At 44.0% G+C, this 24,222-nt stretch overlaps 2 protein-coding genes across 2 annotated transcripts in view; one reads left to right on the top strand and one right to left on the bottom strand.

Annotated features, from left to right (window-relative positions):
- LOC111966313 (intermembrane lipid transfer protein VPS13D-like) overlaps positions 1-16,939 on the top strand; it is a 47,160-nt gene extending 30,221 nt beyond the window's left edge. The window contains exons 5-6 of the mRNA XM_023990834.2: positions 4,745-4,876; positions 16,068-16,939. The gene's annotated coding sequence lies outside the window, so the exon portion shown is untranslated. The remainder of the gene's footprint in view (positions 1-4,744; positions 4,877-16,067) is intronic.
- A 1,943-nt stretch (positions 16,940-18,882) lies between these two features.
- LOC111966310 (short-chain dehydrogenase/reductase 3) lies at positions 18,883-23,931 on the bottom strand. Its single transcript, XM_070444401.1, has 6 exons — positions 23,307-23,931; positions 21,809-21,955; positions 20,955-21,074; positions 20,146-20,384; positions 19,708-19,833; positions 18,883-19,479 (listed from the first exon to the last, which is right to left on the bottom strand). Exons 1-6 carry the CDS (start codon positions 23,556-23,558, stop codon positions 19,395-19,397), a joined length of 969 nt encoding a protein of 322 aa, XP_070300502.1. The 5' UTR covers positions 23,559-23,931; the 3' UTR covers positions 18,883-19,394.
- Positions 23,932-24,222: the final 291 nt, after the last annotated feature.

Genomic DNA, 24,222 nt, shown 5'->3' with positions numbered 1-24,222 from the left:
GTTCAGGGAGAATCTATCATACTTCAAAAATTAATGAATTCAGGAGTATTTTTGTCATGGCCTGCGCCGGGCCTCGTTGATTTTGTTATAAAATGTTTGAGTCCCTCATAGCATAAGCCTGGAAATTAGCCATTGAAATTAGATTTAAAACGGCACACTTTTCTCTCGCCACATAAAAAAATGTGTAGATTTGCAGGAAATTTGCTTTCAAACAGCAAAAGAAAATTCATCGCGGGCCAACAGGAGGGCCTCTAAAATCCCACGCCAATGGCCACTCCTTTAAGCCCCATTTTTATCCCGAAAAAAAACTGCCAGTGTAGAAGGTTATGTGATGAGAAACTCAACTACAGTAGGGAGAACTGTCTGTAAACTCCCCTCATTCCCTTAGATAATTCACACAGCTTTTCTTCTGTCCTACCAACAGACTTGCATAGTCGCACACACACATATGCTCCCCCTGACACTGTCATGCCTATTAATCAAGCAGTGATATTGATGTGATACCATCGCATACAGAAGAAAAGCTGTAAAATGATTTAAAGGAACAATGGTGGGGTTATATACAGTTCCTCCCTACTGTGGATTGAGTTGCTCATCACATGACCTTCTTCACTGTGCATGAAGCCCTTTCTCTTTACCCTCTGTATGACTGGCTCAGATCACATCTCCAGAAAAGCACATACTAGGAAATAAACAAGTCAATGAGAAGCAGACGTTGTGTGATGGTTCGCACTCCCCTTGCTCTCCTGCCCTGCTCGTGAACTCTCCCTCCTGTCTTTCACACAACCCTCCCGCCACACAGACACACACACACACAATCTCACCCTGCCGTCGCTCTGTCTCTCTCTCACTCACACACACACACCCACACTTTCTCTCGCACACACTCCCCTTCCCTCCCCTTCCCTCGGTCCTGGCAACCCTCTAGAGCCAGCTCAATTACAATTCCCAAACAAAGGGGGAGAGAAGCACTCCTCACACTCCCTCAGCACACTGTCAATCCAGTCCCAGACATTCCTTCACTACAAATACACTACATTGCAATGAGGAGAAACAGAACATTAGACCCACATTTTCAAAATCCACAAATGGGAACTATATACAGCACATTACAGTACATAATTGACCTACGTAGCGTTGTTGGTGATCTGTTAGAGATGTTATTCATGTATTATCCAATGTCCAGAGTCATGGCATCAGATTTAAACACTTATTCAATCTATTCAACTGAACCAGGGCAAAATCTACAGTATGCACAAAGCAAACACAAGTTCACCTATTCTCTTTCTATCCCAACATTGAAAATGAGCATGACAACAGCAGAGATTTGACAGTGAAACCACAGGGATGGAAAGTGAGAGGAGAGGAATTGTTTTATTTTGTCAACCCTGCGTGAGAAATACCAGACAGACATGCTAATGAGGTGTCTCGCCACAAGCCATCTACACACTGGTACGGAATGTGTTTTAGCATGATCACCATTCCACATCTCTAAGAGGATGGGGGTTATTCCACCAGCATTGCAAGTTATAAACTTCTGTATCTTCTAGACCAGGTATTCCCCCAGGGGTACGCGCAATTCTGTCAGGGGTACGCCAAATAAAAATGTGATTCACATTTTTTTTTTTTTTAGTGAAGAGTCAACTCCGGGATGCTGGCCTTCTAGGCAGAGTTGCAGAGAAAAAGCCATATCTCAGACTGGCCAATAAAAAGAAAAGATTAAGATGGGCAAAAGAACATCCCGGAGTCGCCTCTTCACTGTTGACGTTGAGACCGGTGTTTTGCGGGTACTATTTAAGGAAGCTGCCAGTTGAGGACTTGAGGCATCTGTTTCTCAAACTAGACACTCTAATGTACTTGTCCTTTTGCTCAGATGTGCACCGGGGCCTCCCACTCCTCTTTCTATTCTGGTTAGAGCCAGTTTGCGCTGTTCTGTGAAGGGAGTAGTACACAGCGTTGTACGAGATCTTCAGTTTCTTGGCAATTTCTCACATGGAATAGCCTTCATTTCTCAGAACAAGAATATACTGACGAGTTTCAGAAGAAAGTCTGTTTCTGGCCATTTTGAGCCTGTAATTGAACACACAAATGCTGATGCTCCAGATACTTAACTAGTCTAAAGAAGGCAAGTTTTATTGCTTCTTTATCAAAACAACAGTTTTCAGCTGTGCTAACATAATTGCAAAAGGGTTTTCTAATGATCAATTAGCCTTTTAAAATGATCAACTTGGATTAGCTAACACAACGTGCCATTGGAACACAGGAGTGATGGTTGCTGTTAATGGGCCTCTGTACGCCTATGTAGATATTACATTAAAAATCAGCCGTTTCCAGCTACAATAGTCATTTACTACATTAATAACTTCTTAGGGATATGGGGCAGTATTCGGAAGTTTGGATGACTGAGGTGCCCAAAGTAAACTGCCTGTTACTCAGGCCCAGAAGCTAGGATATGCATATCATAGAAATAGAAAACGCTCTAAAGTTTCCAAAACTGTTAAAATAATGTCTGAGTATAACAGAACTGATATGGCAGGCAAAAACCCGAGGAGAATCCATACGGAATGTTTTTTATTTTTAGCTCACCACTCACTGTAATGGCTGTCTATGGGAAAATCAATGGAATACCTCCCAGATTGCAGTTCCTAGGGCTTCCAGTAGATGTCAACAGTCTTTAGAAAGAGTTTCAGGCTTGTTTTTTGAAAAATTAGCTAGAATTTGTAGGTTTTCTAGGTGGCTCCCATTTTGGCTGTAGTATTGTTGCGCGTGTGGATGAGGGCGCACACTTCGTTATTTATCTCCGGGAATGAACATACTATTCTCCGTCTTAAATTGTATAGTTTATTTACGTATTAGGGTACCTGAGGATTGATTAGAAACGTTGTTTGACTTGTTTGGACAAAGTTTATTGGTAACTTTTGGGATTCATTTGTATGCATTTTGAACGAGGGAAACCGGTGGATTACTGAATCAAGCGCGCCAACTAAACTGACTTTTTTGGGACTTTAAGAAGGACTTTATCAAACAAAACAACCATTTGTTATGTAGCTGGGACCCTTGGGATTGCAAACAGAGGGGATTGCAAACAGAGGAAGATCTTCAAAGGTAAGGGATTTATTTTATCGCTATTTCTGACTTTCGTGACGCCTCTGCTTGTTTGGAAAATGTTTAATGCTTTTGTAAGCGGGGCGCTGTCCTCAGATAATCGCATGGTGTGCTTTCACCGTAAAGCCTTTTTGAAATCTGACAAAGCGGCTGGATTAACAAGAAGTTAAGCTTTTAAACAATGTAAGAAACTTAGATTTTCATGAATGTTTAATATTACGAATTTTGTATTTTGAATTTCGTGCTCTGCAATTTCAACGGATGTTGTCGAGGTGGGGCGCTAGCGGCACGCCTAGCCCAATGTCTACACTGTATTTTTATTTTAATGGACAAAAAAATGTGCGCTTCTTTCAAAAACGAGGACATTTCTAAGTGGACCCAAACTTTTGAACGGTAGTGTATATCTTATTTTAACCAACTATACCTCTCTGCCATGCATGCCATAACAAAACACACTTGAGCCTAATGCTCTTCGGTGTTCATCTTGCCCAGCCCACACTTCTTTCTGCCCAATAACACCAATACCCCTAGCCTCCTAGGCACTTGAGAGAATGGGAGAAGTGTGTAACTAATACAGCACAAATTCCACCCAGCCTTCTAGATGACATAGTGGAGTTATTAGCAGATTGCATATGCAGTAACTATCCATCCGATCCTCTCTGAACTACATGAAGTGCCTAGGGCCAGGGGCAATGTGGGAGACTGGGCAATGCTGTCTCCTGGAGGAAAAGGCTGGAGTAGGGTAGTGTGTGTTTTTGTGCTGGGCTAGGGCCTGAACTCCTGACGGCAGGCTGGTCCTCCTCCAGGCCCCTGAGCCTGAACCAAAGATACACTGCCATTCTAGTCGACCTGGCTTGTCCTACGCTATTCACACTGATATGAAGCTGTTGAGCTGTGGTTTTTCCCCCCAATTTTTCACCTGTGGCTGACATCGGCCGGCGCCTCTCTCCGTCTGTTTGTCCACACACACACCCACCTACCTACCCAGCCAGCCAGCCAGAGGAGCCCTACAGCCCCCTGGTTCCCGGCGCCCAGCCTTCCCACAAGCTCCCATTCCACCTTAGCAGCGGCTCCAGCTGCAGACATCCTGGAACCTGTCTCGCCCCAAGAAAAGCAAACCCCCGCAGCCCAGCCCAGTAGAGCAGAGCAGCACAGTGCCGTCTTTGTAAATTCACTGAGCCCCATTGGTCCCTAATCAAAAGACTGCAGCCCGGGAAGATTCAAGCCAGATGTGGGAATTCCAGCCGGGCCTGGGCTGACTTTGGCAGCCAGGAAAAAGAGGGGGTGATGAAGGGGCGGGGGGGGGGTCGTCTGAAGGGGAAGTGAGACCAGACCAGACACTAAGGCACTGTGTGACCTCTTCACCTCTCAACAGCCTCACAGGTCCTTTCTAGTCGGAATCAGTCTCAACTAGTGCTCTATATACCACCTTACGCACTGTGTTGAGCTGCCATGTTGACCTAACATATTGATACTCTGTATTTGGCTGTTATGTAAAGCTGCTGTGCTAAGCTGTTATGTTAATGCTGTGTATTTGTTCAAGCTGCTATGCTGAGCTTTTGTTATATTGATCCTCTGTATTTAGCAGCTATACTGACTACTGCTGACGCTGCTCTATGTTCTCCATCCTGTGTTGAAGGTTGAGAGTGCTGCGGGTGAGTAAGCCGCGCTGCTGTAAGGGACCCCAGGGCCTGCAGGCCCGCTTCTCCTTCACCCAAGCCGACGGACAGGAGCAGCTCTTCCACCTCACTGACAACATCCACTCTGAGTTGTGAGTCACACTCCTGTTCTGAGCTTCCAGAGTTAAGCCACTATCTGGCCAGTCAGTGGCCACAGTGTGTGCAGGATTATGTTTCCAGCCCAGCTCTAACACACTTGATTCCACTCATCACAGTATTTCATTTAGACCACGATGAGTTGATGAGTCAGGTGAGTTAGTGATGGGCTGGAACAAAAGCCTGCTGAAGGTGTTTGAAAAAGACAGCTGAAGGTTTGGAGAAACAGCCATCGGATTAATATTGCGTCACATGGAAAAAAGTTTTGTTTAATTTCCAATTAAATGTACGTTTAACTTCATTAATACATATTTAGTATCTCTAGAGTGAGAAAGAGACATGAAATCCCTGGCACAGATGGGGCACTAGCCTGATTCCATTATCTCTGCTGGGCCTGAGAGCATTTGTCACCTCACAGGCTAATAAATCCAGAGAGTCAGCAGAACCCTGTCTCTAGCCCCTTACCTCTGACCCTAGAGGTGTTAACCAGTCAAATACTCAGCTCAGCCTCTGGGCTTTCTGGCCCACACTTCACTCTTCCAATGGGACTGCTGCTCACACCATGTTTGTTTACGTTAGCATGTGTGTGCATGTATTTTACACGGCTCATGCATGTGTGCTAGGGTATGTGGCAGGGTCTACAGACAATCACGGACTACAAAGGGAAAACCAGACACGTCGCGGACACAGACGTCTTGCTTCCAGACAAGCTAAACACCTTTCTTCGCCCGCTTTGATGATAATACAGTGCCACCGACACGGCCTGCTACCAAGGACTATGGGCTCTCCTTCTCCGTGGCCGACGTCAGTAAGACATTTAAACGTGTTGACTCTCGCAAGGCTGCCGGCCCAGACGGCATCCCTAGTCGTGTCCTCAGAGCATGCGCAGACCAGCTGGCAGGAGTGTTTACGGACATATTCAATCTCTCCCTATCCCAGTCTGCTGTCCCCACTTGCTTCCAGATGTCCACTGTTGTTCCTGTACGCAAGAAAGCAAAGGTAACTGAACTAATTGACAATCGGCCCGTAGCACTCACTTCTGTCATAATGAAGTGCATTAGGGCTTCCGAGTGGCGCAGCGGTGTAAGGCACTGTATCTCAGTGCAAGTGGCGTCACTACAGTCCCTGGTTCAAATACAGGCTGTATCACATCCGGCCGTGATTGGGAGTCCCATAGGGCGGCGCACAATTGGCCCAGCGTCACCCGGGGTAGGCCGTCATTGTAAATAAGAATTTATTCTTCACTGACTAGGCTAGTTAAATGTTTTTTGTTTTTTTTTATTGTCAAGGATCATATCACCTCTACCTTACCTGACACCCTAGACTCACTTCAATTTTCTTACCACCCAAATAGATCCACAGACGATGCAATCGCCATCGCACTGCACACTGCCCTATCCCAAGCTCATCATCAAGCTCGAGGCCCTGGGTCTGAACCCCGCCCTGTGCAACTGGGTCCTGGACTTCCTGACGGGCCGCTCCCAGGTGGTGAAGGTAGGAAAAAACACCTCCACTTCGCTGATCCTCAACACTGGGGCCCCACAAGGATGCGTGCTCAGCCCACACCTGTCCTCATGTTCACCCATGACTGCGTGGACTTGCACGCCTCCAACTCAATCATCAAGTTTGCAGACGACACCACAGTAGTAGGCCTGATTACCAACAAAGACGAGATAGCCTACAGGGAAGAGTTGAGGGCCCTGGGAGTGTGGTGCCAGGAAAAGAACCTCTCACCCAATGTCAACAAAACAAAGGAGTTGATCGTGGACTTCAGGAAGCAACAGTGGAGAAGGTGGAAAGCTTCAAGTTTGTCAGCGTACATATCACTGACAACCTGAGATGTTCCACCCACACAGACAGTGTGGTGAAGAAGGCGCCTAAAACCCTCAAACTTTTACAGACAATTGAGAGCATCTTGTCTGGCTGTATCGCCGCCTGATACGGCAACTGCACCGCTCGTAACCGCAGGGCTCTCCAGAGTGTGGTGCGGTCTGCAGAAGGCGAGATCAGTACAGGTGCATCAAAGCTGGGACCGAGAGACAGAAGTTGTTTTTCAATCTCAAGGCCATCAGACTGTTAAATTCTGTTAAATAGCCATCAATAGCACATTAGAGGCTGCTGCCCTATATACATAGACTTGGAATCACTGGCCACTTTAATAATGGAACACTAGTCACTATAATAATGTTTACATATTTTGCATTACCCATCTCGAATGCATATACTGTATTCTATCCTATTCTACTGTATCTAAGTCTATGCCGCTCTGACATTGCTCGCCCAATATTTATGGAGTCTTAATTGCATTCCTTTACTTTAGATGTGTGTGTATTGTTGTGAAATTGTTAGATATTACTGTTAGATATTACTGCACTGCTAGAGCTGGAAACACAAGCATTTCGCTACAACCGCAATAACATCTGCTAAACACATTGTCTGTAACAAATAAAATGTTAGTGTTAGGAAATTACACTCAGTGGTTACTGTAAAGCAAGTGCTTCTTAGCTTCGGTAGGAAGCTCCTCCTTTCTACCTCACATTTTTGCCAAGCAAGTCTTGAGTTCTAAATATTTTTCTCTCTCGCCCTTCGTCTCTCCCAAGTTGTCAGGCATTCCCTTGGCAGCAAGAGCCTCTCGGTGGATGCTGCAGTGTACCCAAGTGCCATCGGGAGCAACTGCTTGCACGCGCGTTACCACTCCACTATGTCTCCCTGTCATGGCTTTTGCGCCATCAGTACAGATACCAACACATCTTGACCACAACTCCATTTGATGTCACAAAGCTGTCCAGTACTTTAAAAATATCCTCTCATGTTGTCCTGGTTTCCAGTGGTTTGCAGAAGAGGATGTCTTCCTTAATTGACCCCCCATAAACGTAACAGACATATATCAGGAGCTGTGCCAGGCCCGCCATGTCTGTTGACTCATCCAGCTGTAACGCATATAATTCACTGGCTTGAATRCGAAGCAGTAATTGTTTCAAAACATCTCCTGCCATGTCACTGATGCGTCGTGAAACAGTGTTGTTTGATGAAGACATTGTCTGTATAGTTTTTTGGGCCTTTTCCCCCAGCATTGTCCCAGCCATATCCACGACAGCAGGAAGAAATTAAGTCCTCCACAATAGTATGGAGCTTGCCTGTCCTAGCCACTCGGTAGCTCACCACATAAGACACTTCTAGCCCCTTCTTATTTATTAATGGTATCTGTTGCTTTTATACATGTCTTACTACTCGAATTCGTCTTTATTCTCGCTTTAAAAACTCCCATGGCTTATTTTTCAAATTGTCATGTTTCATTTCTAAATGTATGCGCAAGAGTGAAGGTTTCCCACGAGAGAGTAATGGTTAATGTGATTGGATGTTAATTATTTGACTGTGCTACCTGTATTTGACATTGTGTTGTTATTTCTCTGAACACTAGATGGTTTCATTTTATTTTTGGCAGTGAAATGAGGCTACTCAGGCAAGGAAAAAATCGGGTCCGGATTGGCCACCGCTGCACTTGGTTCAGTAGCGCAACATAGTAGAGACTTAGAGAGTCCGACATCCCAAGAATCGCACAATTTTAACAGTGAATTTTTTGCAAACGGGTGTTTTAACAACTTCTGTATATTTAGAACACAATACGATGAATGTAAGATTGCGCCGGAGCAGAAGGCAGACGATTTACGTGCCCCCAACCAATTGTGTTTTTTTGTTTGTTTATCTGCCTTGTTTAACTTATTTTTGTACTTATTTTGTACATAATGTTGCCGCTACCATCTCTTATAACCGAAAATAACTTCTAGACATCAGGACTGCGATTACTCACCACGGACTAGCAGAATCCTTTTTCTTCTTTCACGACTCTGACGAGCCCGAAGCGGAGGATTTACGGCTCCCTCGGGAACAGGCCCCAACCCCCGTGATCTGTGTGAAGAGGCAGAGAAAGAGGGGCTGCCTTCTGAGAATTCTAAGGCGATCGAATAAACCCCCACTTCCCTCAATTCTGCTAGCAAATGTGCAATCTTTGGACAAGAACAGAACAGCGGTGTCTCGTAAGACAAGGGGCGGCGGACTATTTATTTTTGTAAATAACAGCTGGTGCACTATATCTAAGGAAGTCTCGAGCTATTGCTCGCCTGAGGTAGAGTATATTATGATAAGCTGTAGACCACACTACCTACCAATAGAGTTCTCATCTGTATTCTTCGTAGCTGTTTACATACCACCTCAGTCAGAGGTTGGCACTAAGATGGCATTGAATGAGCTGTATTCCGCCATAAGCAAACAAGAAAACGCTCACCCAGAGGCGGCGCTCCTAGTAGCCATGGACTTTAATGCAGGGAAACTTACATCAGTTTTACCAAATTTCTATCAGCATGTTAAATGTGCAACCAGAGGAAAAAGAACTCTGGCCCACCTATACTGCACACACAGACTCATACAAAGCTCTCCCTCGCCCTCCATTTGGCAAATCTGACCATAATTCTATCCTCCTGATTCCTGCTTACAAGCAAAAATTAATGCCGTAAGCACCAGTGACTAGATCAATAAAAAAGTGGTCAGATGAAGCAGATGCTAAGCTACAGGACTGTTTTGCTAGCACAGACTGGAATATGTTCCTCCAATGGCATTGAGGARTACACCACATATGTCATTGGCTTCATCAATAAGTGCATCGAGGACGTCGTCCCCACAGTAACCGTACATACATACCCCAACCAGAAGCCATGGATTACAGGCAGCATCCACACTGAGCTAAAGGCTAGAGCTGCTGCTTTCAAGGAGCGGGACTCTAACCCGGAAGCTTATACGAAATCGTGCTATGCCCTCCGACAAACCATCAAACAAGCAAAGCGTCAATACAGGATTAAGATCGAGTCGTACTACACGGGCTCTGATGCTCGTCGGATGTGACGGGGCTTGCAAACCACAACAGTTGAGAGCACCAGCACCAATTGAGAGCATCAGCTGTACCGGAAGATTGTGTGATCACGCTCTCCGCAGCTGATGTGAGTAAGACCTTCAGACAAGTCAACATTCACAAGGCCGCAGGGCCAGACGGATTACCAGGATGTGTACTCCGAGCATGCGCTGACCAACTGGCAAGTGTCTTCACTTACATTTTCAACCTCTCCCTGTCTGAGTCTGTAATACCAACATGTTTTAAGCAAACCACCATAGTGCCTGTGCCCAAGAACACTAACGTAACCTGCCTAAATGACTACCGACCCGTAGCACTCACGTCTGTAACCATGAGTGCTTTGAAAGGCTGGTCATGGCTCACATCAACACCATCATCCCAGAAACCCTAAATCCACTCCAATTTGCATACAGCCCCAACATATCCACAGATGATGCAATCTCTTGCACTCCACACTGCCCTTTCCTACCTGGACAAGAATTTCGCTACACTCGCATTAACATCTGCTAACCATGTGTATGTGACAAATAAAATTTGATTTGATTTGGACAAAAGGAACACCTATGTGAGAATGCTATTCATTGACTACAGCTTAGCGTTCAACACCATAGTGCCCTCAAAGCTCATCAATTTTTTTATTTTATTTTTTATTTTACCGTTATTTTACCAGGTAAGTTGACTGAGAACACGTTCTCATTTGCAGCAACGACCTGGGGAATAGTTACAGGGGAGAGGAGGGGGATGAATGAGCCAATTATAAACTGGGGATTATTAGGTGACCATGATGGTTTGAGGGCCAGATTTGGGAATTTAGCCAGGACACCGGGGTTAACACCCCTACTCTTACGATAAGTGCCATGGGATCTTTAATGAGCTAAGGACCCTGGGACTAAACACCTCCCTCTGCAACTGGATCCTGGACTTCCTGATGGGCCGCCCCCAGGTTGTAAAGGTAGGTAACAACACATCCGCCACGCTGATCCTCAACACAGGGGCCCCTCAGGGGTGCGTGCTCAGCCCCCTCCTGTACACCCTGTTCACTCATGACTGCACGACCAAGCACGACTCCAACACCATCATTAAATTTGCCGATGACACAACAGTGGTAGGCCTGATCACCGACAACAACAAGACAGCCTATAGGGAGGAGGTCAGAGACCTGGTCGTGTGGTGCCAGGACAACAACCTCTCTCTCAACGTGATCAAGACAAAGGAGATGATTGTGGACTACAGGAAAAAGAGGACCGAGCATGCCCACATTCTCATGGAGGGGCTGCAGTGGAGCAGGTAGAGAGCTTCAAGTTCCTTGGTGTCCACATCACCAACAAACTAACATGGTCCAAGCACACCGAGACAGTCGTGAATAGGACAAAACCTATTCCCCCTCAGGAGACTGAAAAGATTTGGCATGGGTCTTCAGATGCTCTAAAGGTTCTACAGCTGCACCATCGAGGGCTTTTAGCAGCACCTCCCCCAGTTTCGCAGTGATGTGTTTGGGGGCTTTCAGCCCACCCAGAAAGGAGTACTTCATTACTCAATCATTTCAATACAATAATAACGAAATTTAAAAGGCACTCGCACATCTGAGCAATCTTTTTTGCAGGTTTCATGGTAACAGTTGGACAAGATGAGGGGAAAAGGAAACCGCACACTGCTCTTGATAGTATCACTGATCTTTAATAAGCTTACGTATCGGCCTCACGGCCTTCGTCAGAGCTTCTTGCTAAGCAATCACTAGCCTGCTATTTAGCGGAGTGGGTGTGTGGTGCACATCTGGGTTTAAGGGTCTCTTTTCCAAATTTTAAAGGATAAACATTCAACATTGGCCATGCTGTCAATCCAGCATGACTTCTGCCACATTCGAAACAACTAGAAACTCTGAACTGGGATATCTCAGACTTTAGTGAGTTCAAGACAACTGGGAACACTGAAAAAAACTAGATCCGACTGGGAAAAAAGGTTTTGAACTGTCATCCAACTCGGAATTCCAAGTTGGGAACTCGGGCCTCTTTCTAGAGCTCTGACCTGAAGATCACTGACATCATGATGCAGCATTATTTTTTTTTCGAGGTCCCAGTTGTCTTGAAAGCATCATAAATCCAGAGAATGACAGACTTTGATGACAAAATTTCCCAGCAAAAGTGCTGAACAAGTGTTATATTGACTAATCTGTTCTAGCTCGTTTATTAATGTCTTAATCAAAATTATGGATTGCCTCAATCGTCGTCCGCTTATGCCATAGTTTGTACATCTAAATTGTCGGTAGAAACAACATTTCTACTTTGTTTAGGAAAGTCAGCCATATCAGCTATGTTTTTTAAAGGGCAGTAAATGAGGCTGAATGAACTGTTTCGCTGCCAGACAAGGCTCTGCTGATAGCCAGGTGTAGCGGTGGTAAGGTGTTGGTACTGCTGTTGGGACAGCTTTATGTAGGCCCTAACAGTTTGCGGGCACCATTTGTCACCGTTATAGTACAATTGATGTATTGTTTAGTGTTGTGTAGTGTAGTGTAGTGGCTTTTCTGGCATGCATAAACATTTTTGTGGGGGAGCTTGCCCCACCAAGATTTACATGCTAAAATCGCCACTGGGTGTGAATACTGTATAATGGATCTATATACACTGCTCAAAAAAATTAAGGGAACACTAAAATAACACATCCTAGATCTGAATGAATGAAATATTCTTATTAAATACTTTTTTCTTTACATAGTTGAATGTGCTGACAACAAAATCACACAAATGATCAATGGAAATCAAATGTATCTACCCATGGAGCCTGGATTTGGAGTCACACTCAAAATTAAAGTGGAAAACCACACTACAGGCTGATCCAACTTTGATGTAATGTCCTTAAAACAAGTCAAAATGAGGCTCAGTAGTGTGTGTGCCTCCACGTGCCTGTGTGACCTCCCTACAACGCCTGGGCATGCTCCTGATGAGGTGGCGGATGGTCTCCTGAGGGATCTCCTCCAAGACCTGGACTAAAGCATTCGCCAACTCCTGGACAGTCTGTGGTGCAACGTGGCGTTGGTGGATTGAGCGAGACATGATGTCCCAGATGTGCTCAATTGATTCAGGTCTGGGAACGGGCGGCCAGTCCATAGCATCAATGCCTGCCTCTTGCAGGAACTGCTGACACACTCCAGCCACATGAGGTCTAGCATTGTCTTGCATTAGGAGGAACCCAGGGCCAACCGCACCAGCATATGGTCTCACAAGGGGTCTGAGGATCTCATCTCTACCTAATGGCAGTCAGGCTACCTCTGGCGAGCACATGGAGGGCTGTGCGGCCCCCAAAGAAATGCCACCCCACACCATGACTGACCCACCGCCAAACCGGTCATGCTGGAGGATGTTGCAGGCAGCAGAACGTTCTCCACGGCGTCTCCAGACTCGTCACATGTGCTCAGTGTGAACCTCTTTCATCTGTGAAGAGCACAGAATTTGCCAATCTTGGTGTTCTCTAGCAAATGCCAAACGTCCTGCACGGTGTTGGCTGTAAGCACAACCCCACCTGTGGACGTCGGGCCCTCATACCACCCTCATGGAGTCTGTTTCTGACCGGTTGAGCAGACACATGCACATTTGTGGCCTGCTGGAGGTCATTTTGCAGGGCTCTGGCAGTGCTCCTCCTGCTCCTCCTTGCACAAAGGCGAGGTAGCGGTCCTGCTGCTGGGTTGTTGCCTTCCTACGGCCTCCTCCACGTCTCCTGATGTACTGGCCTGTCTCCTGGTAGCGCCTCCATGCTTGAACACTACGCTGACAGACACAGCAAACCTTCTTGCCACAGCTCGCATTGATGTGCCATCCTGGATGAGCTGCACTACCTGAGCCACTAGTGTGGGTTGTAGACTCCGTCTCATGCTACCACTAGAGTGAAAGCACCGCTAGCATTCAAAAGTGACCAAAACATCAGCCAGGAAGCATAGGAACTGAGAAGTGGTCTGTGGTCACCACCTGCAGAACCACTCCTTTATTGGGGGTGTCTTGCTAGTTGCCTATAATTTCCACCTGTTGTCTATTCTATTTGCACAACAGCATGTGAAATTTATTGTCAATCAGTGTTGCTTCCTAAGTGGACAGTTTGATTTCACAGAAGTGTGATTGACTTGGAGTTACATAGTGTTGTTTAAGTGTTCCCTTTATTTTTTTGAGCAGTGTATATATATTCAAATAAATGCCCTTTTTCTTGCTTCCAAATTGAATTGGACAGGAGGCTAAAGCACTGGTACACTTTTGTGTACAAAGCATTGATGGGACAACTCCCTTTGTATCTCTGTTCCTTACTGACAAGATCTGTCACTCAATACAGTCTTCGTTCACAGTCGTTGCTGTCCTTGTCTCTTCCTAAGGTTAGAACTGAGATGGGGAAACAATCTTTTCCCCATAATGCCCTTCATCCTGGAACATGCTTCAAAAGATATTAAAGTTAGGGGAGTTAGTGTCCTTGCATGTTTCGATAGCTGCAGTTGTTTCTAATCTCCAATTGTATCTGTAACACATTGTCTTTTGTGTGTATTTTGTATTTTTTCTGTAATATATGGTGTACACGCTGCTATTTCCCTGTTTTGCCTTCTTTCCAGGTCGCCCTCGCAAAATAGGTTTTTAACCTCAATGGGTCTTACCTGGTTAAATAAAGGTTTAAAAAATATATAAAAATCTCTGCGGCCGTCCATTAAATTTCGAAATCCTGTTGTGGCCCACCAGACAAAAAAAGTTTGCCCACCCCTGGCCTAATTTTTAGCCTATTGTCTAAGAAGTCATTGGTTAGGTTCGACTTGCTAGGGGGATGGCCCGTAGAGAAAATGGCACAGCACAGGTTCCAGAAAAACAGTTGCTTTCAAACTATGGATTTTGTTGCTAATAGAGATAAGACAGTAATTCTGCTCATAAATTATGCATGTATGAACTACATTTGGACACATTCAGCCCAAAGTGGGAGGTTTAAAAAATACTTAGTAGTCGCCAAAGTTCCGGAGCATGTCTTTGAGGTTTAGAAAGAGTCTTTGCAACGGATCAGACCGCAAACCCCTATTGAGCCCCCATGAAGCTGCAGTGATCTTAACAGACAGAACATTTGGAATTAAAAGATTCCCGGAACTGTGAGACACGATCCTTGCTCGTTTGGACTCCCCTGCCTCTTTCGCTGGAGTTGCTGAAGTCTTTTAAAGCCAGCTCAATCAAATCCATGGCCAGGGTTTCAGTGTGTTTGAGCAATGATTGGATGCAGGCTCTGAAGTCTGTCTGATTCCAGAAGCCATGTGATTATGAAAATGTATACAAATAGATCTTGGACAATTATGCGGATGAGTTTTCATTACATTTGAATATCAGATGAATGTTGTATGAATGTTGTAAGAGAACCTATGTTACGGAGAGAGAGAGTTCAGTGCCTCGCTCGCTCACAGAAAGGCCGCGAGAAGCCTTTGCATACCGAGGTAATTGGTAGTAATGGAGGGGTTTCACAATTCATTTGCATCAAGAGAGAAATGAGGTAGTGGCAAGCAAAATCTCTCTCTTTACAGAGGGCAGCAGCACCAACTTTAGAAGAACCCAAGTCAATGTATCTAAAGCCTAGCTAGGAGGATGGACATTTTTTATTGGTGCATTGTCTGTCACGTGCCACGGTGTATGCCGTTTGCTCCCTTTCTTGCACACCGCAGCATCCCACTTCTCTAGTTTCACAAGTCGGACAAGAACTTTGTGAATGTTAAAGACTGGTAATTGATGCACCTCTCGGCCACCTGAGCCTCCACTCAAGAGAGCTGCCTGCCTTCCAAGGCCTCAGGGTGAAGAGTTCAGGACAGGGGGAATATTCTGTCTGTCCAACCACCTCCTCAAATCTATCTGCTGTTTGGCAAACCTTGCTATGAACTCGCCTCCTGAGATTTGACCGGTCTTCTCCAACACACACTCAGAGGTTGGGCCATTACATTCTGAAACTTTTCTAGTCTAAAACAAACAATCACTTTATCACTTTTGTATCTAATTGGCCAAAGTAGTATTATAGTAATGGATGAGCCTCCCCTGCATTTGAGCACATAAATATGACCAAGTGAATTTGTTTTATCAAGTAACTTTGACAGTTTTTTGCCCACAAGAATTCTTTGAACAAGATTTGGATACGTCATTGTGCGTAAATTTGAATGTTCAATATCTACACCTGAATGCTAAACACAATAACCACTAAAACTTAACCTGAATGACTGCCCTTACCTAGCAAAGGCAAGTTATTAACAGAACGTAGAAAAACCGATAATATTGGTCTCTGTGTTCCAGATTGATAACCGCACTAAAGAAGATTAAAAGATGGAGCTGAGAGGAAAAGATGAAGAAAGGGGGTACCAGGAAGTGTATTCAGTAGGCACAGTATAGGATCAAATACATGTTCTCCTGTTTGTCAGATGAATGTTGATCGTATTGCCTGTTTCCCCCTTAAACCATGGGTCTTCCAATGGAAGGAGCTTCTCCGGTACACTTTCCTATGGAGCTGAGAGAGTGTTATGACAACCCTAACAAAGCGAACAATGAGCTCACAATTGGCAGGGCTGCAGCACAGGAATGTTGACCATGAGATGGCTGGAGGCTTTGGCAGAACATGAACAAGCACACGGAGAAGACTGGATCTGTCTACACACACACATCACACAATAATACATGTATAATAAGTATTTAATACAGCATTTTCCACTATAGGGGAGAACCTGCAACCTGCTGGCTTGCCAAAGCAGTGATTGGGGACATCGTCCTGTGTAGGGTGCTGTCGTTTGTTGGGATGTTAAACGGGTGTCCTGACTCTCTAAGGTCATTAAAGATCCAATGGCACTTATTGTAAGAATAGGGGTGTAAACCCTGGTGTCCTGGATAAATTCCCAATCTGTCTGTCATACCATCATGGCCACCTAATCATCCCCAGCTTCCAATTGGCTCATTCATCCTCCTTCCTCTCCCCTGTAACTATTCCCCAGGTCGTTGCTGTAAATGAATATGTTCTCAGTCAACTAACCTGGTAAAATAAGGTTTAAATAAAAATAAAAGAGCTGAGGGGAAAGTAACACTTTTTTTACTAATTACCCAGAGATCGATAGAGGTAGAGAGACCCTTTTTTATGACAACCAGTGCCTTTAGAAATTATTCATACCCTTGACTTTCCCCCCACACTTTGTTGTGTTACAGCCTGGATTTTAAATTGATTTAATTGAGATTTTGTGTCACTGGCCTACACACAATACCCCCTATTGTCAACATGGGAATTCTGTTTTTGTTAAGGCAAGCCTAAGTATGTTTTCAGGAGTAAAAATTTGCTTAACAAGTCACATAAATTGCATGGACTAACTTTGTAGGCAATAATAGTGTTGAACATGATTTTTGAATGACTACCTCCTCTCTGTACCCCAAACACACACAAGTATCTGTAAGGTCCCTCGGTTGAGCAGTGAATTTCAAACACAGATTCAACCACAAAGATCAGGGAGGTTTTCCAATGCCTTGCAAATAAGGGCATCTATTGGCAGATGGGTAAAAATAAAAAAGCTGAATTTAAAAAAAAGCAGACATTGAACTTTGAATGGTGTATCAATACACACAGTCTCTACAAAGATACATGCGTCCTTCCTAACTCAGTTGGCAGAGAGGACAGAAACCGCTCAGGCATTTCATCATGAGTGCAATGATGACTTAAACGGTGTAATGGCTGTGATAGGAGAAGCCAGGATGGATCAACAACATTGTAGTTACTCCACAATACTAACCTAAATGACAGCATCCTGGTTACAATAAGGCAATAAAGTAAAACTGCAGAATATGTGGCAAATTAATTAACTTTATGTCCTGAATACAACGAGTTATGTTTGGGGCAAATCCAACACAGCATATCACTGAGTACCACTCTTCATATTTTCAATCATGGTGGCGGCTGCATCATGTTATGGGTATGCTTGTCATCGGCAAGGACTACAGAGTTTTTTAGGATAAAAATAAGCTAAATAGAGCTAAGCACAGGCAAAATCCTAGAGGAAAACCTGGTTCAGTCTGCCTTTCCACAGACACTGGGAGACAAATTCACCTTTCAGCAGGACAATAACCTAAAACACAAGGCCAAATATACACTGGAGTGGCTTACCAAGATGCCATTGAATGTTCCTGAGTGGCCTAGTTACAGTTTTTACTTAAATCGTCTTGAACATCTTTGGCAAGACTTTAAAATGGCTGTCTAGCGATCAACAACCAACTTGAAAAGAGTTTGAAGAATTTTTTTAAAGAATAATGTGCGAATATTTTACAATCCAGGTGAGCAAAGCTTTTTGGAGACTTACCCAGAAAGACGCACAGCTGTATTCACTGCCAAAGGTGATTCTAACATGTATTGACTCAGGGGTGTGAATACTTATGTAAATTAGATATTTAATTTTCAATACATTTTCAAACATGTCTAAAAACATGTTTTCTCTTTGTCATTATGGGGTAGTGTGTAGATGCGTGAGAGAGAATATTTTTGATTGAATCCATTTTGAAACCAGGCTGTAAAACATCAAATTGTGGAATAAGTCAAGGGTATGAATCCTTTCTGAAGGCCCTGTCTGTGCTCTACCATTAGCAACTGTAATTTCATCTTTAGACGAGCAGCTGTTGTGTAGCTCTTAGTGCCAAGCCGCGGCGTTAATGTTTCTAATGTGCAAATGGGCAGGTCATTCTTGAATTACAGTGGCATTTGGGCATGACATTGGAGAAAATTAACTTCATTTTTCTAGTTTATGTATTTGGGTACATTTTCCCAATCTAAATAAACTAATATGGTAGCTTAATGACTTTACAAATGTTTTACCATGATGTTAACATTGTGCCACCAGTTGGATTATTAACACCAATGATGGTAACACCAATGAGACATTTTAGGTAAATAAGGATTTTCTGACATGGAGGCCACAAATGCTCAAATCTAAAGTGAACAATCCTTTAAAAGTAATTTACTAAAATGATATTATTAATTATTTTGCTCACAATGTTTTTTCCCTTTATTTAAACACCAACTGACACTGGATTTAGACACACCAAGTTATCAATGCAATCCTTCAATTTATGACATACTAAAAGGTTAGCTAAGAGTTCTCTTTAATATAGACCCTTCCCCGATAACAGTTTGCCACTGGAATCCTTGTTTATCTTTGTAATGAGTGATTTTCAAGGCGGTAACACCAATGACATGAAACTGAGTGACACGTTATACTAGTAAAGAAAATAGTTATTTAAATAGCCTTTGTTTTAATTGATCTATACAATATATTAAATAGTTTCGTTCACTTTCTAGCATTCATAATAATTGATAGATACAGTATCTCTAAAACACTACAATTCTACACATCACTAGTGGGACACGCCAATTTGCATACCCTAAGTACTTTAAACAATGCCTAAACCTACAGTTCTGCAGGATAAAGGACTTGCATTATGTTCTACCATTTATAAACAGTTCAATATATACAAAAACATTTATGATGTGTAACTATGTCATTTTAAATGTGTTTTTCATGGTTGCAAAGGCAAGCGACGCATATGCCACCGCAATTCAAGAACGACCAGGGCAGTACTCGTGCCTGGCCTCCATTCCTATGTCCGTCCCTTGAAGGTGTCCATGCAGGTGTAGCACCCTGAGAAGCGATGGATCTCCTCCAGGGCCGCCTGAGGCAGGAGGCTGTTGGAGAAGAGAATGGAGCATGTTTATCTAACAGAGGTAGATCATTGAACCACACTTAGATGAAGATGAACTTTGTCTGAGACCTGAAGACTTGTGTTAGCTCCCCAAGCTAGTCCCTAGGGCTAACACAGTTGTTGGCACTCAGAAGACCCAGTGTCACCGCCTCATCTATCTAACTTAGTAGTAGGCTACTCTGGTGTCGTGCCTGGGATTCGGTTCCCCTACCTCTTGAGGATAACGAGAGCGTGCATGGTCCATGGTAAGTAGACGAACGGCGTGTTGGTCCGKACTGCGTCCACCGTCCGCTGGGCCACCAGCTCAGGATTCAGCGGTGGGAAGAGCTGAGGGAACCTGGGGGATGAACACATCACAACACTTTACCTTCAAACTCTCACTTCACTTTTATTTAACCCTGTAAGTCATATTGTCAAATGTGTCTTGGTGAATTTCTTTCACAATATCGATTCATTCTTCCTGTTATTGATGTGTGAATGGGATTGGTCCGTGTAGACATTCCATCCATTGCTTTCTATGGAACCTCTATCTGAGTCCATGTGTCAATTCTGTGTGCTGACTGTGCTTACTGGCTGACCCACTGTAAAACAACTAGAGTGCCATATATGGTAGACTCAATATATGGTATCCCATGGCGGGCACACTCACCTGACTTTCATGCCCTGAAACATGTCTGTGTTGGTGTGGAAGGGGAGCACGGTGGTGCAGCCCACCCCGGGGCAGTCCAGCAGGCCCAGGGTGAGGCTCTCCATGAAGGCCAGGGACGATGCCTTGGAGGTGCAATAATCTATGGCCCCCGGGATGGAGGACAGGGACAGGATGGAGTTGATGCACACCACGTGGCCATGGCAAAGTTCCAGAATGCGGGGTAGGAACGCTTTGGTGGTCTGGAGAGAGGGAGAGAGAGAGAGAAAGAGAGTTAGAGCGAGAGAGACAGAGAGAAACGTGACCGTCTGCACACTGTTCTGCTCCACTCACTATTCCCAATTCCTCATTCTCAAAATGAGTTCCCTTCCTACCTTCAGGAATTCACAAGAATAAGAGAGAGGAGTTGGAGCAGTCAGAGGGAATTGGGGAACCGAACCTGTTCCACATCCCATCAGAGCAAATCAGAAGGCAAACTCTAACATCATGAGATCCTTTTAACAGTGTCAGCAAGCCTTCTCAGGTACCAGCATTTGATTTCAGATCTATTGATTCTTAATTATTTTTATTTAACCTTTATTTCAAACAGGGAGTTATATTGAGACCAGTAGTAGATAGAGTACTAAAAACATAACTTCTCCCCTTCATACATTGTGGTATCAACATACGTGGAAAGATAACCTTTATATTTCAAATAACTGAAACAAATCAAAATTCATAAAATGCTTCAATACATAATACAAGACATAACGAATTAGTACTTTCCTGTATCAACATACTTATCTAAAGGAAATCTATTTTTCAACACTCACCCAGAACTGGCCCAGTGTGTTGATGTGTTGAGTCTTCATCAGGGCATCATCGTCACTGTCCATCAGACTCTTCCCATGAACCACTGCTGCGTTATTCACCAGAATGGTGACGTCGCCTACCTAAGAGACAAAAATAAACATATTCTGTTAAAAGGCTTACCTCTTTGTTTTATTACTTTGTTTCCCTTTGTATTAAGTTGCAAGACTGATAAGTGAGCGATAATTATGTCTGATTTTAATCCTTGTTAAGTTAAAGACATGCTCTGGAACTTTGGTGACTAAGTGTTTTTTAAACCTCCAGCTTTGGGCTGAATGTGTCAATGTGTAGTTCATACATGTATAATCTATAAGCAGAATTGCTGTTTTACCTCAATTAGCCACGAAATCCCTAGTTTGAAAGCGACTGTTTTTTTGGAAGCTGTGCCATTTTCCCTACATTTTCCCTCAYGTGGGCCAGCCCCCCAGAAAATTGAGTTCTAGCCCTCGCCATTTGAGTGACAGGTAGGAAGATGCACACATAGCAGAGCGAGAGAGAGAGCCATGACGTGGTGCATATATCTGCACATACGTGACGTAGTACGCAATTTTCAGGGACTACTTTTGTCTTGTGAGCTTTATTTTCAGAACTACTGGCTAAAAAGTATACAAAAGTACCAGAGAATCTCTTAAAGCTGATACATCATATATCCCTGTGAAACACTGTACAGTGGAAGATCCCAAAGGCAACCTTCGAAAGACTGGTTGGACTGTAGACCATTTTCAACACGGTCATGTGTTTGTTATCTAAATGACATAGGAACTGGGTTGTTCATTTGGGTGGGGCTACAGTATCTCGGAGGTTATCTCTACTGTACCTTCTCTCGGACCACCTTGGCCTGCTTGTACACCTCCTCGCGATTGGCCACGTCACACAGGAAGTAGTGGCACTCGACTCCGGTGGTGAGAGAGATCTCCTCGCAGGTCTCCTTCAGACACCTCTCAGTGCGGCCCCACAGGATCACCTGACAACAGGCAGACAAGGTCAAAAAGAACAGTCTATTGGCCTGAGAACACATATTTGGACTTGTGTCATCTTGTAGGAATCACAAATAAACACACAGGCTTTCTGGGCGGCAAGAAAAATGTTGTTTTTTGTAGATTAATGATCATTGCATGCATTTCTTAAACCAGTGCTCAGGTAGCCTACAGTAGGTTCAAGATATGAAGTTATATTCTATTACGTTAACATCTTTCCCATCTGTTTGAGATTGCTGTGCATTGCAAAGTGCTATATCTTGAATTGCTCATGGAGGAGGCATTGGCTAGAGATTTTGAGCAGACACAAGTTCTTTGATTTGCAGTTTTGGAGTGAAAACCAGAGACAAAGATCTAATATCTGTCCCCAGAGGGGCCCCTGTACACTGATAACCTTGGATGTCTAGCTACTGGCCCCACTACACACACAAACACATGCAAGACACGCGAGCATGCACACAAACGCAGACAGACACGCACGCACATACACATTCACCAGACTCTCACACAGACACATGAACACAGACACACGGACAGACAGAGATAACCATCAGATCATTTTACAACAATGACAAATGCTTCAGTGATAAAAGGAATATTTTCACTGAACCGAACTGTGCCTTCCACTACCCTGTCAGTGAACTTTCTTGAACAGTCACTGGGGACCCGGAGAGGCTAGAGTTGAGGTTAAAAAGTCAAATATCATTGTAGCACTACGGAGCCAACCGCCCAACCTGTCATCAACCCATTGTAAAGCACAGGGACTGAGGAAACACCTGTGTTTGTGTGCCTTTACAATCAGGGACTGAGGAAACACCTGTGTTTGTGTGCCTTTACAATAAAATGAATGGGGAAGGGAACACACTACACATCATACGTCCCCCAGGTCAGCTAGGGGACGAGAGGAGTTCAGGCTCCGTTCCACTAGCCTACTTTAGTGAGTGCTTTCCCAATTACATTTCACATGGAAAACAAACACACCGAGAGTGACTGATAGACTCAAGTTTTTAATAGAACTAAAGCTATAATATAAGTTATACAACAATACAATAGATTTTGAAGTTATGCTTGAATCAAATAGAGTATAAATTATAAAACATCTCCAACAACTCTTTCTTCTCCCAACTTTCACATGAGGTAAAATGTTAATGGATTCTTGTTCATATTCTTCTTTCTTTTTTAAATAAGATAACATACAAGCTGTACAAAGTGATGTGAGCACGCTACAGTGGTGGATATGACTGTTTGGCAGTGGATTGCTTTTTAATTGTGCGTTTATCATATTGATGATATGCGCAATGACGCACAAATGCATAATAGCGCACAGTGATTGTTTACCTTTTTTGCCCCATGTTTTGCGAACTCTTTCCCCAAATGCCGACCGATGCCCCGTCCACCGCCGGTGATCAGCACCACCTCTCCACGTAGGTCCTTCCGTCTGCTCGGGAGCAACAACCCAAAGCATGCTTTTAATATGCAGAAGAGGATGTGGAACGGGAAAAGCAAAGCGTGTCCCAAGTTATTTAGTTCCATTACGACTTTGAGGTATAAAGATGCCTTTTTCTGAGAATACAATTGGAGTATCCACATAGGCAATGCACACCTTCCCAAAGTGCGTGGATGCCAGATGTTGGAATTTTAAGTCTTCTCCATAACACTACCCCTCTACGACAGAATTATCATCACTCCAGTTTGAATATCAGATGTTGACACATAAGTCTTTGTTATAATAGGCACAGTACGAACATGCAGTGACAATAGCTGACATTGAGAGCCAATGCCAACAGTGCGTGCGCCAACCAACACAATTTGGATTTGACTTCTCCGACTATGCTCAGCCTTTTCAATCCCAGCACTGTCTGACTACCGGTATGACGACAATATGGCTTTATATAGCCCATTAATGTTGATTGACAGTTGTTGGAGATTAAAGTCCCTCCGATTTAACTGTGCGTTAACGGCTGTTGCTCATTTTCTTTCTCTCCACCCCCAAGAGAGCTGCGAGAGGAGAAAGTCGCATGGGGGAAAAGTATGAATTGCAGAGGACAGGGGTTACATGATCAAGTTTACAACCACCACTGTCTTTATGTTATGAATTGCCAATAGGTTGTCATAACTATATAGAAGTAGCCTATGTGTTATTTGATTACTCTGGTGATATATCAGTAATGCCATAAAGATCGTGTTTTAAGGTGACGATATTCAACATGAGATCACTTGGAACTCTCATCTGATTGTAGGCTCAAGTTCCATC

This window comes from Salvelinus sp. IW2-2015, linkage group LG7 (genome assembly GCF_002910315.2).
Source record: "Salvelinus sp. IW2-2015 linkage group LG7, ASM291031v2, whole genome shotgun sequence".
Taxonomy (NCBI): Eukaryota; Metazoa; Chordata; class Actinopteri; order Salmoniformes; family Salmonidae; genus Salvelinus; species Salvelinus sp. IW2-2015.
This window is presented reverse-complemented; position numbering and strand designations above follow the sequence as displayed.